This window comes from Rhodotorula toruloides, assembly GCF_000320785.1.
Source record: "Rhodotorula toruloides NP11 unplaced genomic scaffold Scaffold21, whole genome shotgun sequence".
NCBI classification, from domain to species: Eukaryota; Fungi; Basidiomycota; class Microbotryomycetes; order Sporidiobolales; family Sporidiobolaceae; genus Rhodotorula; species Rhodotorula toruloides.
The window spans coordinates 87,891-100,838 of record NW_015622981.1 but is presented as its reverse complement, the minus strand read 5'-3'; the positions used below and the strand labels follow the sequence as shown (position 1 = coordinate 100,838).

At 62.2% G+C, this 12,948-nt stretch overlaps 5 protein-coding genes across 5 annotated transcripts; 2 read left to right on the top strand and 3 right to left on the bottom strand.

Annotated features, from left to right (window-relative positions):
* Positions 1 to 392: 392 nt before the first annotated feature.
* Positions 393 to 3,595, top strand: RHTO_03504 (transcription factor; the record flags this gene model as incomplete). The annotated part of the gene is made up of 12 exons (XM_016417174.1): positions 393 to 754; positions 819 to 911; positions 970 to 1,038; positions 1,096 to 1,268; positions 1,330 to 1,472; positions 1,529 to 1,763; positions 1,836 to 2,040; positions 2,110 to 2,282; positions 2,340 to 2,484; positions 2,559 to 2,751; positions 2,810 to 2,961; positions 3,019 to 3,595. 12 exons carry the CDS (start codon positions 393 to 395, stop codon positions 3,593 to 3,595), a joined length of 2,520 nt encoding a protein of 839 aa, XP_016271387.1.
* A 250-nt stretch (positions 3,596 to 3,845) lies between these two features.
* RHTO_03503 (meiotic nuclear divisions 1-like protein) lies at positions 3,846 to 5,046 on the bottom strand (the record flags this gene model as incomplete). Its single annotated transcript, XM_016417173.1, has 7 exons — positions 3,846 to 4,063; positions 4,121 to 4,204; positions 4,291 to 4,399; positions 4,730 to 4,801; positions 4,859 to 4,891; positions 4,953 to 4,969; positions 5,040 to 5,046. The coding sequence occupies 7 exons, from the start codon at positions 5,044 to 5,046 to the stop codon at positions 3,846 to 3,848; spliced, it is 540 nt and encodes a 179-aa protein (XP_016271386.1).
* Positions 5,047 to 5,406: 360 nt separating this feature from the next.
* Positions 5,407 to 7,900, bottom strand: RHTO_03502 (translocation protein SEC63; the record flags this gene model as incomplete). The annotated part of the gene is made up of 9 exons (XM_016417172.1): positions 5,407 to 6,071; positions 6,131 to 6,478; positions 6,537 to 6,888; positions 6,941 to 7,112; positions 7,169 to 7,255; positions 7,320 to 7,372; positions 7,432 to 7,546; positions 7,628 to 7,803; positions 7,865 to 7,900. The coding sequence occupies 9 exons, from the start codon at positions 7,898 to 7,900 to the stop codon at positions 5,407 to 5,409; spliced, it is 2,004 nt and encodes a 667-aa protein (XP_016271385.1).
* Positions 7,901 to 8,225: 325 nt separating this feature from the next.
* Positions 8,226 to 10,793, bottom strand: RHTO_03501 (WD repeat protein; the record flags this gene model as incomplete). Its single annotated transcript, XM_016417171.1, has 8 exons — positions 8,226 to 8,669; positions 8,728 to 8,763; positions 8,822 to 8,909; positions 8,971 to 9,314; positions 9,383 to 9,716; positions 9,828 to 10,154; positions 10,216 to 10,420; positions 10,484 to 10,793. The coding sequence occupies 8 exons, from the start codon at positions 10,791 to 10,793 to the stop codon at positions 8,226 to 8,228; spliced, it is 2,088 nt and encodes a 695-aa protein (XP_016271384.1).
* Positions 10,794 to 11,063: 270 nt separating this feature from the next.
* RHTO_03500 (HLH transcription factor) lies at positions 11,064 to 12,868 on the top strand (the record flags this gene model as incomplete). The annotated part of the gene is made up of 2 exons (XM_016417170.1): positions 11,064 to 11,205; positions 11,499 to 12,868. 2 exons carry the CDS (start codon positions 11,064 to 11,066, stop codon positions 12,866 to 12,868), a joined length of 1,512 nt encoding a protein of 503 aa, XP_016271383.1.
* Between the last annotated feature and the right edge of the window lie 80 nt (positions 12,869 to 12,948).

Genomic DNA, 12,948 nt, shown 5'->3' with positions numbered 1-12,948 from the left:
CAAGCGGGCAGGGTGTTGCCCACCCGACGGCGGCCCTCGTCCTGTTCTGTTGCCGTGCCGTGAAACGCTCTTGCTCGTGTCTCGGGGGTTCTGCGAGCGAACGCACTCGAGTCCCGCAGCAGGCAGCTCATTGGGTCTGAGCCAGAGGTTGATGCTGCACCTGAAGGAGCACGCCTCGCTCACACGCACGCTGATGCGTTGCCGCGAAAATGGCGCATGAGCGAGTCGAGGATGTGAAATTCGGAGACGGTTGATCGACCGGGGGGCGGAGACAATGCCCTGAATTGAGAGCACGGCGTCCGAGGTCGACGAGCAACGAGCAACAGCCAGCCAGTGTGTGTGCTGCTGCAGAGTCTACTCAGAGTGTGTGTGCGAGCGAGGGCTGCCAGCGCATGGACGAGCGACCGCACTCCACCACCACCAGCACCAGCAACAGCACCCTCGATCGTGCTGTCCAACACCGCAGCCACTCCAACACGCTCCACCACCCGCACCAGCAGCCCTCGGGCGCAGTCGCAGCCCACACCCACACCGACACAGACCCCATGTCGTACACCGACAGCCAGGACGGGTCCATCTCGCCCCAGCCAGCAGCCGAACGAGCATCGGGAGCGAGGCAGGAACCGGCGCACGCTGAGCAGAGGGGGGCCAGCACTAGTGGTGCAGCGAAGAAGGGCGCAAAGAGAGGAGCGCAGGCGGACAAGGTCGCGCTCGACAAGGACGGCAACCCAAAGAAGAAGCGCAAGCAGCTCGTGTGGGTACCCCCCGAGTCCCTCCCTTGCTTGTGTGTGTGCACTGACACGCTCGCACGCCCGCAGAGCATGCGACTCGTGCAGGCTGAGGCGAGTCAAGTGCGACAAGGCAGACATGGGCGGCGGATCCTGTTCCGAGTGCGTCAAGAAGAGCATCACGTACGTCGCCGTCCTTTCCGTCCAGCTCGTCTCCGTCGTACTGACACGTTCGTCGCAGCTGCACCGACACCTACGTCAAGAACAAGCCCAAGGTCGTGCGAGGTGGCAAACTCATCGCCCAAGCCAAGTGCGTCTTCCTTTCCTCTCGCCCGCCGTCGCTCCTCCTGACACGCTCCTCGCGCAGGAAACTTTACGGTGAGAACGGCCTCGGCGGACCCGTCGCTTCCTCCTCGGCCTCGCCTACCAAGCTCGAGTACGAGTCGTCCGAAGACGGGCGGCGGCAGTCGTTCAGCTCCGTCCTGCCGTTCAGCGACCACCGCTTGTCGTTCTCGTTCGTCAACCAAGAACTCGGCGAGCGTACGTCAACCTCTTCATCCTCAGCGAGACGCTAGACTGACGGTTCCCCCCGCGTGTGCAGACCTCGTCCGCACCTTTTTCGACATCCTCCAGCCCCAATGCCCGCTCGTCGACCAAGACATGTTCCTCCAGGCATGGGAAGCAGCAGGCCGAGTACCGGAGAACATGTCTCCCGCGAACGAGTGCCTCGCGTTGGTTATCCAGGTTCGTCTCTCGCTCCCTCTCTCCTCGGGTGGTGACTGACGAGAATACTCGCGCAGGCCTGGGCCGCCCGAATCACCGACAATCCCTCCGTCATCGGCCCGAACGGCCCAACCCTCGACCTCCTCAAACGCGGCGAAGGCCAAGACTTCACCGAAGTCGGGAACCGGCGGCAGGAGTTTGCGCGTGCGGCGTTGCAGCGCGCGTTGAGTACGGTCGATCAGAGAGGCGCGTTGAGGTTGGCGAGTGCGACGAGTTGTTCGGCGTTGACGCTGCTGGAGTTTTTGGTCACTTGTGCGTTGCTGCGTCCCCCTTCCTCTCTCACTCTTGTCCTCTCCTCGTGGCTGACACGAGCGTCGCGCGCAGGGGACGACTCGAACCTGAAAACGACAACAGGTCGCCACCTCCTCTCCTCGGCGTGCGAACACCTGCGCAACCTCCAACTCGGCACCTGCGACGACCCGAACGAGCAGCCCATCCCGCCCGAGCGCGCGTCGAACGGGACGCTGCTTTGGATGATTTATACGCGAGACGCGTTGGGAAGTATGATGGGCGGGAGGTTTTGCTCGCTGTGCGTTTCACCCACACCTCCCTTCCTCACCTCCGCCCTTTAGGGGAACTGACGAGGGATGACGAGCAGGACGGATGACGACCTGGCGAGCTTGTGCGACCTCTTCACCAACCCCATCACAGCGGACGTCATGTCGTACGTCTCTTCGAACGACGCGCGGATGTTGTCCGGCCTCGCGGTCGCCTCGATCTTCCGCTACTGCGCGTCGATCGTCCGGAATACGGTGTTGCGGTTGACTGGTCGTGCGTCCTTCCCGTCCCCCTCGAATGAGCGGACGAGCTGACGCGCTGGAAGGGCAGCCCTCGCTCGCCGACAACGCCTCAATGAACAAGTCGTCCGTGACATCTGGGCCGAGCTGGACGAAGGCAGTCGGTTCGGCGCCATCTTCCGCCAATCTGTCGAGCGCGCGACGTTCGGTGCTGATGCGCCCAAGACGGACGTCTGGTGCGTCTCTCTCCCCTCCTTTGCTCGGACTGCGGGTCAAGGAGGGAAGCTGACGGACGGGCCCGTGTGCGCAGGTTCCGCGACTTGATCGCCATGAAGTCGCAACACACGCTCGGCATCCACTTTGCGATCCTCGACCGTTTGCGGGAGGAAGAGCAGAAGGCGCCCGAGTACCAAGACCCTGAGTACCTCCATGTGCTCAGGCGGGTCAGGCAGCAGTCGGACGAGCGGTTGGTCTTTGTCGCGCGCGAGTATACACGAGTCTTGGTGCGTGCCTCCTCCTCCTCCTGCAGTCCGAGGGACGAGGCTGACGCGAGTGCAATAGCGCGCGTATGGAGCGGGCGTCATCTTCTCGGCTGCTATCACGGTCGAGTACAGCTCGATCTTGCTCAATTCGTTGGTGGAGATGCCGGCGGTTGAGCAGGGTGGATCGGTTGCGGATTGGACGTGGGCACAGAAGATCGAGGAGGTGTCGCAGTGAGTCTTCGCTTCCCTCCGTTTTTCGGTGGACATTCGTTGACGCGCGGCGCACAGGTGCATCGACCTCATCAAGCTGTCGGGGTGGATGTGGAGCGGCTACGACGGAGTCATCGCCCGCGCGCGGCACATGCTGGGCCAGCAGAGCATGCAACTCCAGCATCACGCGACTGCCGCGCCTCCCCCTCCCCTTCCTCCCATCTCGACCTCCTATCTCCCGAGCTCGCAAGCACCCGTCCGCAGCGACTGGGCTCACCACCCTCTCCCACCTCCGCCGCCTGCCTCGACCGCTTCCGGTCCGAGCAGCGGCTCACCAGCGACGTACGGCTTCGACTCGAGCCGACTCGGTCCGCCTCGTCACCCGTCGTTCTCGTACGGATCTGGAAGCCCCTCGACGCCCCTCACGCCCCTCGCGCACGCTTCGCCTACGCTTCCTCAGCCCATGCCGTCGCGCGAGTTTGGGAACGGCACGTCGCCGCAACAACAAGCGCAGCACCTCGCACCGCTGCACCACCACCTCTCCCCTGCGAACGGACGGAACGCCGCGCTCCCGCCGCTCTCGTCGTACCGGATCGTGCACCAGCCTCTGCCCGCGCAAGCAGGAGGCGCACTCCCGCAACCTCCGCGTCCCTAGCAGCGACTCATACACGATGCTCGCAAAGGACGAGAACAGACTCTTTATCATGCAGATCGCGTGACGCTGGCCGTTTCACCCGTTCCTACTTCCTCTCCACCTATACCCCCGTTGTGCTGTTTCTTTCCCTGTTTTTTTCCCTCTCTCTCGCTACTCACAGACGCTTGAAGCGCAGATGCAAAATGTGTTGTCGATCTAACGAATGCCATTGCGCGCTGCGCGACGAGAGAAAGCGATTACAGCAACGAGTTCAGAAAGCGAGGTCGTCAAAGTCTTCGGGGAGATTGTGCTCCTGCCTGAACGCGGCTGCGGCCTCCGAGCCGCCGTTGTTGGTCTGGTACGAGAGGAAGGCCGAGATGTTGTCTGCGAAGCGAGGGGATGAGCCGGCGGGCGCGAGGAGGAGGACGAGCGAGATGATCTTACCGGTCGAACGGAGCGCAGACGTTTTGAGGCGTTCGATGAGCTCCTCTGTACAGTCGAGCAAGGTCAGCGGTCAAGCGATGGCGAACGAGCAGCAGGACGCACGCTTCGTCTCGGCGAGCTTGACCTCGTCCGGCGTAGTGAAGCTGTCGAGCTGCTTCTCGAGCTCGAGGTGCTGAGACTGGAGCTCTTCGAGGCGCTCGAGAAGAGCAGTGCGCTCGGCCTGTTCAACGTGGTGAGCGAAGTTGCCATGGCAGAGGCGAATGGAAGCGGACTCGCCGTCTCTTCGCGGTCGGCTTCTTCCTTGACGACGTCCTGCCCGAGGTCCTGATGCTGCCTTTTAAGCGTCTTGATGCTCTGCTCGAGAGTAGAGAGCTGTTTGCGCTGTGCGGCGGCGAGATCGGACGGGAAGGACCAGTAGAAGCTGCGGCGTGCAAGCATTGGTCAGTCTGGGCTTTGAGCGGGAGAGTACGACCCGGACTTACTTCTGTGTGTCGCACAGAGCGCAGAGACGCATCAGAAAGTCGGCAAAGTCAGTTTTTGGGCTGACCTTCTCAAGCAGGAGGAGAACTCGCCATCGAACCGATCTTCTCGAACTTGACGAGCTGCGGGGCAGCGAGCGCAGAGCTGTCAGTACGATTGAAGCGACGGCGAGCTGCTCGAAGGAGTCCGAAGCGATGTCGCCGACTTATTCGACGGGCCGGGGAAGCTCACCGAGTCGTCGACAAGGCTCTGGAGGACCTCCTTGACGCTCATCGACGTTATGCCCTTCGTCTTCGGAGCAAGCTGAGATGAAGTTTCGGTCAGTAATCGACGCGCACGATGGGAGCGAGGGAGCCGCACCTTCTCCAGCTCCTGCAGTTTGTAGAACTCTTTCTGCGGTTCGCTCGAACACTCGTCAGCTTCGGAAGCCTTGAATGAGCTTCCACGAGCGCACCGTCTCCCTGAATAGGTCTGCGAATGCAGCGAACTCGGGTCAGCCCGTCCTCGCTCGCTTCCTCCCCAGAGGCAGCCGCTGACTTACCGAGCATGCGCGAACGCTTCTCCTCGAGCGAGAGACCCTTCTTTGACTGAATGCGAGATGAGCGAGCGCCGTGCGAGGGTCAGCTGAAGGCATTCTCCTCGTCCCGGCCCTTAGCTGCAGCGGCTCGCGAGGCGGCCTGGGACGCACCATACTGGCTTCAACTAGTCGCGAGACTACTGTGAAGAGAAAGCGAGGCAAGCGAAGGCACGACAAGCCAGTTGAGCGGAGCGAGTGAAGGGGAGGAGGGAGAGAAGCGAAGTGGAGAGTCGACCTCGTCTCGCTCGCTCACGACGTCGCCGAAGGGATGCAAAATGCGGCTGTGGTATTGCGTTGACTACTGCGTAAAGCCCTGAAAAGCATGCGACCCTCAGTCGCTGTCGCTGTCCGAGTCGGAATCGCTGCTGCTGCTCGTCTCCGAGTCGCTCTCGTCCGAGTCCTCGTCGCTGTCGCCCTCGTCGTCCGACCCGCCACTCCGCTTCACCGACTGACCCTTGAGCAGCGCCATCTGACCCGCGATCGTGTCCTCGTCCGGCTCCGAGATGTCGTCCTCAATGTCCTCCTCTTCCTCCTCCTGCGGCGGCTCGACCTGCATCCGCATGTCCTTCTGCGCATCCGCACCGACGAACGAGTCGCTCGTGACGTAGACCTGGAAGGTGTACAGGCCGGGGCCGGGCGGAGCCTGGAAGGACATGCGGACGGTGCGGACAACGTCTTCGCCGATGTCGGTGAACCGGTGCGGCGCGACAAAGACCCTGTTGAGCTTATGGTCGCCAACGAAGATGTACCACGAAGGCTTGCGGTCCTTCGGGAAGTGCGGCGCGTGAGCGAGCGGGGTAGGGACGACGCCATCCGCCTCGGCGCTCCTCCTGCCGATCAACTCGTCTACCGACTGCTCCTCGCCCTCCTCGACGTCGCTCGTCTCCTTCTCGAGGGTAACTTTCGGCTTGCTTGCAGCCTGTCCGGGCGGGCTGAGGCGAAGCTTGAGCGTGAAGGAAACGACGGCGCCGGGCGTGACCACCTTTTCGCCAGTAACTGCGATCGCCGAGGGGTCAGTCAATGGCGGAGCAGGACGCGGACGCAGATGGACGCACCCTGGAACTTGGCGTCGACAAACTCGATCACTGGCCAATGCTTCGCAACCTCGTAGATGTCCCTCTTCTCCGCCTCCGGCTTGCTCGCGAGCAGCTTCTCGATCTCGTCGACCTTGAGCTGGCCGAACTGCGCAACAGTCGAGATGCCGCGCTTCTCTGCCTCAGCAGCGATGTCGGGCGTGAGGTGCGGGAGCTGGAGGAGCTGGGACGAAGAAGGGTGGACGGCTTGGAGGAGGAACTGCTGGAGGTGGAGGATGGCGATGTAGGTGGAGAGCCAGTTGTGCGCGAGGGCGATGGAGGCGAGGCCGGAGCAGAGAGGAAGGGCGATTGAGGCGGTGAGATGCTTCTCTGCGGTCCACAGGACAAGTCACCTTAGCTCGTCTACAGAGACGTAAGTCGGACGCACCTTTGAGAAGCTTCGCGTCCTTGTTCGGAAGCCTGAGCATGTATGCGGCGATGAAGACCCTTGCGCGCTTCTTCGCCGGTGTCCAGCTCGCGTAACCCTCCCATCCCTGCTTTCCATCGATGCCCTCGCGGACAGTCGAGACCAGACGAGCGTACTCGTCGACTGCGGCTTTGCCTAGCGACTTGCGAAGCGAGAGGAGAGCGGGGTCGGTAGCGAATTCGTCCGAGGAAGCGAGGATGTCGAGGAGCTGGGGGAAAGTCGTCTCCTCCTTGAGCGCGTGGAAGTACTTGGCTGCCGTCGAGTTGAGGACGCCGTCCTTGGTCAGCTTGCGAGTGCCGTACCACCAGCGACCCTGCAGAGACGGGGTGAGCAGAGTTCGCCTGTTTGCTCTCGGGCGAACTTACAACAAGGACCGGGAGGACAACACCGAGAAGGATGGCGTACGCGCCGATGACGAGAGGCGAGTTCTTGCCCTCGACGATCCAGGCGGGAAGCGCGATGCCGGCGCTCAATTCCTGCTTGCCGTCCGGGTGACCGTAGAGCTCGTAGTTGCGACGGCTGACTTCGTCGGTCAATCTGTGTACCACAAAATCAGCTCTGAGCTGGTTGACGAGGCTGGCGAGGCGACGCACGCCTTGTAGGCCTTTGTCAACTCGACGAAGTGGCTGTCTGCCTCCTCCTTGGTCTGGTTGGCCGCCAACACCATCTTGTCCGGGTGGCTGCGCGCAACACACAGCGTCAGTACCTCGTACATTACCAGAAGTACTAGGAAGAGCAACGCACAACTTCAAGGAAAGCTTGCGGTAGTGCTTCTTGATCTGCTTCTCGGTCGCACCCTGCAAAGCCCCGGGAAGGTCAGCTTGTGCAGTGCATGCCTTTGATCGTCAGTACGCACCGCAGAGACGCCCAGGATCGCAAACGGATCAAACTGCACACCCTCGCCCTCGATACTTCGCGCCCGCTGGACAACGACGGCAAAGGCGAGCCATCCGGTAGCGAGCAGCGCATTTCTGTGCGAGCAGGTGAACGCCATCAGCACATCTGCGAAGTCTGTGCCTCCATCTGGCCTGAGAGACGGGATGCGGACGCACCTCAAGTTGAATGCACCCTTCGAGCTGCCAGCCCGCCTGACCTCAGCCGCCTTGCGGTTCCACCCTGTGCATGGCGCCTTGACTCGTGAAGCTGCGCGTTCCGCACCGCCGAACAGGGTCGAATAGGTGAAGGGGAGGAGGATGAGGAGGAGCACCGTCAGGAGGAAGAAGTACGACTGTAGAACGGCGCGGCGAGGTCAGCGGAAGCCGTGGACGCGTGCGAGGACGAGTACCAACCTGTCCAGTCGTGTCGTACTGATACGAGCCGGCCATCCTGAGCAGTTGTGGCGGACCCGCGCAAGTCGACGAGGAGGAAGAAGGAGCGGACGTGGAGTTGTCACAGCCTCGCAGTGTGCCGTCTTAGCACGCTCGTAGGCTCCGAGATTGCTTCGAAGGGACCTGGCAGAACTCCGAAACGAGCCGGACGAAGGAGTAGCTCACGAAAAGCGGAAGGCGAAATGTGTTGGCAGGAAAACGGCTACAGCGATGAGCGATCTAGTTATCAAGCAACAAGGGATGAAGGGGGATCAGAAAGCGCAAATACAGAGGAAGGGACGGCGGAAGAGGGCGACGAGGCGGTTGAAGCGAAGACCGCCCTTCACCCGCTCGCCTCGTCCTTCGACCGCTGCACGATGTCCTCGAGACTCTCGCCCTTGCGGGGCGCCCACTCGTGCAGGGCGATGCTGCCCTCGATTGAGCCGCGCGACTCCCACGCCGTCGACATGAGCGTCGGCTCGTACGGGTGCCAAGAGACGTCGCGAACGGTACTCGTCAAGTGACCCCTCGCCTTGCGCCTCGACCTGCGCAGCGTCAAGTCCGAGGGGTCGTTGTACTCGCCCGACTTGGCGTTGATGAGCGGGTGGGTGTGCGCGCGGTCGAGTACCTGGACGATCGGGCCGTCGAGCGAGTAGATGTGGATACGGCCGTCGCTGCTGCCTGAGTAAACGTAGCGCTGGTTCGTCGTCGCGACGGGCGAGAAGTGGCAGCGGATGAGGGTGCGGAGCACCGAGTGGCCGCGGTAGGTCATAACGGACACGTCGTGCTGCCGTAGCAAGTCCTGTCAGCGCACGCGCCGCATGTAGCGAGAGAAGCTGACTCACGGGATGCTTCTCATAGCGAGGCTTGGCGTAGTACGACTGCAAGCGGTGGAGCTTAGCATCGCAAGACGAGGACAGCGTTCACGGGCGGACGCACCTGTCGGTAGTCCCAGCCATCGATGCCGAACGACTTGCGATCGAGGCGAAGGCGGTCAAAGTCGTAGTCGCTCATCATCATGCGCAAGCTGGGAGCGGCAAAGGCGTCAACCAAGATCCGCTTCGATTGTGGCAAGGCAAGCAACTCACTCCCACAGCTTCATACCCTGGTCCTTCCCGTTCGATAGGATATACCGCCCATCACCTTTCGGCGAAACGAACGTGATTCCCTCCGTGTGTCCAACACAGATCCCGCTTGGCCTCTGTCCATCCAGACTCCGCCGGTCCCAGACCTTGACGAACGTATCGTCACTTCCGCTCAGCAGCAAGTTTGAGTCCATGTCCGAGCCCCAGGCGCAGGCGTTGACATCGTCGAGGTGAGCCATGACTCGGAGAACGGTGCGCTGCGCTTCGATATCGTAGACGAAAAGCTGCCCGTCCGAAGCGCCGGCGACGACTTCGCGCGAGTCGTGCGAGAAGCGGAGCGACCAGATCTGTAGAAGCGGTTGAGAGCGGTCAGTAGCGGCAAGAGCACCCGGAAGTCGGAAGCGGAAGGACGCACGCCAAATCCTCCGTACGAGCCAGACCCCGCCGCAAAGTTGAGCGTCTCCTGATCGTGGTCCTCCGTCTCCCACGCGTTCCCCTGCCCAGTCTTGACCATATGCGCGCGGGGCGAGATGGACGAGTAGATGAGCCATTCGTTGTCGTCGCTCAACTCGGCGTCGGTGAGCGTCCAGCGACAGTTCTGCGCCTGCGCTTGAACGATCTTCTTGACTTTGAGAGAGGATCGGTGTTGCCAGTCGTGCATGAAGGGCGTGCGAGAGCGAGGCGCAGCCGAGTCGGTCACGGACTTGTCGCCTACTCGAGGCGGCGAGCTCGTGTCGTAGATGTAGACGCTGCAGTATGTTATGGAAGAGTAAGTACATCCGTCTTCTTGTACATGCAGCGGTAGCCCGCCAGTCCCGCATGAAGGACGGACAAATCGCCGAGTACAGAGCGGGACGCACCGGAAGTCCTGGCAAGCGGTGTAGAAGAACGCTCCGTCCGTGCTGTACTGTCCCGAGTAGACCTTGCTCGTGAACTGCGACACTTCAACACCAACCGAGTTCGGCACCGTCATCTCGCCCAGTGTGTCTTTGAGCGGTCGTCGATAGTCGAGTTCTCGGTAGCGAAAATAGTCCGCCGGATTGGGCGCGTACTGCCAGGTCTTGCGCTTCGTCTGGTCGTACTTGCGAGGGATCGGACCAAAGGCCCCGCCGCGCTCGAGACGCATGCCCGGTTCTTGCGGTTCCCTGACGATCTTGTAGTACTGGCGGGCGTTACGGCGGGTAGGGCTGCGAGCGGAGACAAGATATCAGTGAGAAACTCTTAAGCCTGTAGAGAGCGCTGACGCACCCCCACATGTCCTCGTCGCTGTCGTCCTCTTCCATGACCTCCTCCTCGTCTTCCTCGTCCGCATTCATCGCGCTTCCTCCGCCGAACCGCCGCAGTAGCATTGAGCGGATGGCTCCCAACGTGATCGACGTTCCGGCAAGGTCGTTCGAAGTCAGGCGTCGTGGATTGCCAGCAGCGTCGAGGAGGAGAACCGTTCCAGACGATGCTGTTCGTGCGCGATAGCCGTCAACTCGAGGCCACACCAGACATTAGCCCTGCTCCTACTCACGGTCGTAGCCGATCCTCAGGCTCGGCTCTTCATCACGATCTCTCCCCTCCTCCTCCTCGTCCTGCTCATCGGCTTGGCCGTCCAGCCGACCCGCATCTCCAGGGCCTTCCTCTTCCTCCTCGTCATCGTCATCCACGTCGATGAACATGTCGTCGTCGTCGTCCGCGATCCCGCCTGGCACGAACTCGCCATCCTCCGAGTCTGTCGACATCTGTGCGATCGCTTCGAGGTGTTGGAGCTGGCCGGGCGAGAACGAAGCGTCCGAGTCATCCGAGTCGCTCGAAGGGACGTATTCGCCTGGGAAGGACATGGCAGCGTGTGTGTGGCTCAGCCAGTGAGCTGTCGAGAGGCAAGGAGGTGGAGGCGAGGTCTGTGGGGAGGGGAAAAAGCGACAACGCTCGCTGGGAGGGCGCAGCTGCTTGCAATGGCGTTATGATATCTTCTTGAGACGGAACCCATCTCAACCTGCTTACAAGAAAGCAGAGCGAGTGACCTCGTCCTCGCCTCGTCCCGGCGACCAGGAGAGGTCCTGCTTCGACCACCTGCTCAATCACCACTGCTGGGCTCACGAGTGCGCGAGATGGCTTTCAACGGCGCCTCTGACGGCGAAGACGGGCCGCACTCGCCACCATTCCGGAACTGGGCGTCCTTGATGAGCAGCGGCGCAGCGGGAGGCGGGCGCGTCGATGGGGCTCTCTTGACGGAGCCGGGATCATACGAAGGTGCGCTTCTCGTTCCTCTCAGCTGGCATGCATCCCATCAGAGGGTGTTGGCGTGGAGATAGCGGACGCGGGGTACTCAAGAGAGGTGAAGGTGACTGCGCGACGGGCAGGCTTCGAGGCGGCTTGCAGGCTGGCACGGTGGACGATACGGTCTCTAGCATGGCTCGAGTATCGCTGGCAAGGCCGATGGAGCGTGCGATGTCGCCGTACTGCGGTCGTCTTCTCCTCCGGCTACCAACCGCACGAACACGCCCGGACTCGGACTGACCGCCGCTGTGTTGCTCACCGTGCAGACTTCCACTACTCCCTCCCGTTCGACATGGGCTCGTTTGGCCAGTCACCTCCGAGCGCGAGCGCCTTCTTCGGCGGACGACCTTTCTCGCCGTTCGGTTCGACTTCTGCTGGCGCTCACTCTCCCAACCCTCCGTCCGGCGCTCCGTTCTCCTCCTTTTCGCCTCCCTTCGCATCTGGCTCCTATGCTTCGCCTCCAACAATACACGGCCAGCTCTCTCCCCATTCCTCACACCAGCATCCGCCGACCATGCCTCCTCCCGACCCCGCTCCCTTGTTCGACAGCACCGAGACAGCCCTCTTCTCCTCCTTCCTCAACACGCTCGACGTCGACCCAAACTTTCTCTTCAACCCCGTCTTACCGCCGGGCATGCCGAGTCCGCCCAGCACGAGCATGTTGCAGACGGGCGAACGGAGGGAGGAGGACAGGCGAGAGAGGGAGATCCTGGGAAGAGAGGTCGGAGGGCTCGACATCGGATCAAGCTCAGCTGTGGCAGGACTCGTCTCGCCGACGGGAAGGACCGCCGACCGTGTCCCGCCAGAGCTGCCGGACGAGCTGGACGAGCCAGGAGGCGGCGCCGATGAGGATGACGAGGATGCAGGCGAAAACGACCCGGACTTTGAACCGGGTCCGTCTCGAGGGACTCGGAGAAAGTCGCGAGGCGGGCCAGCAGCAGGGACGGGGAGGGAAAAGAAACCGCGAACTGGGAGGAGCGAGGTCAAGGAGGAGCTGGACGAGGGTGAGGATGTCGAGATGGCGGCGGTGGACGACGGCGACTATGTCGATGGCGCAGGTTTCACGGCGAGCGGTCGGCCAAGACGGAACGCGCGAGCGCCTAGACGGCTATCGTCGTCGACCGCAACCTCGGCTACCGCGCGACCTCGTCCTTCGCTCAGTCGACCTCCTCAGCCGCCCGCACCGCCTTCCACGCTCGACGACGACCCCGCCGAGGACGCAGACGACGCCTTCGACAGCGCCTCCGCAACCGCGACAACCTCGTCCTCTACGCCAAAGGTTCCCTTGACCGAGTCGCAGAAACGCAATAACCACATCCTGTCGGAGCAAAAGCGGCGCAACGCGATTCGGTCCGGCTTCAAGGACCTGGTCGACTTGCTCGTCGCTGGCGAGCAGGCGAGTGGAATCGTTCTTGGCGGCGCGGAGGAGGATGACGGCACGGGCAAGAAGAAGAAAGGGAAAGGAACGGGTCGAGGGCGCGGGAGGAAGGGCGAAGTCGGCGCGAACGCGAGCAAGAGCGTCGTCCTGACCAAGGCGTCGGACTACATCCTCTGGCTCGAGCGGGGGAACAGAGCGCTGGAGCAGGAGGTCCGGAGGGTGCAGGCGCTGCTCCAGCATGTCACGGTACAGGAGTAGCCTCGTCTCGGCGGCGTGTATATGTTGTGCTGTAGTCTGTCCATGTCTTTGTCGTCTCCAACTTGTCGTACTGTCTTGTC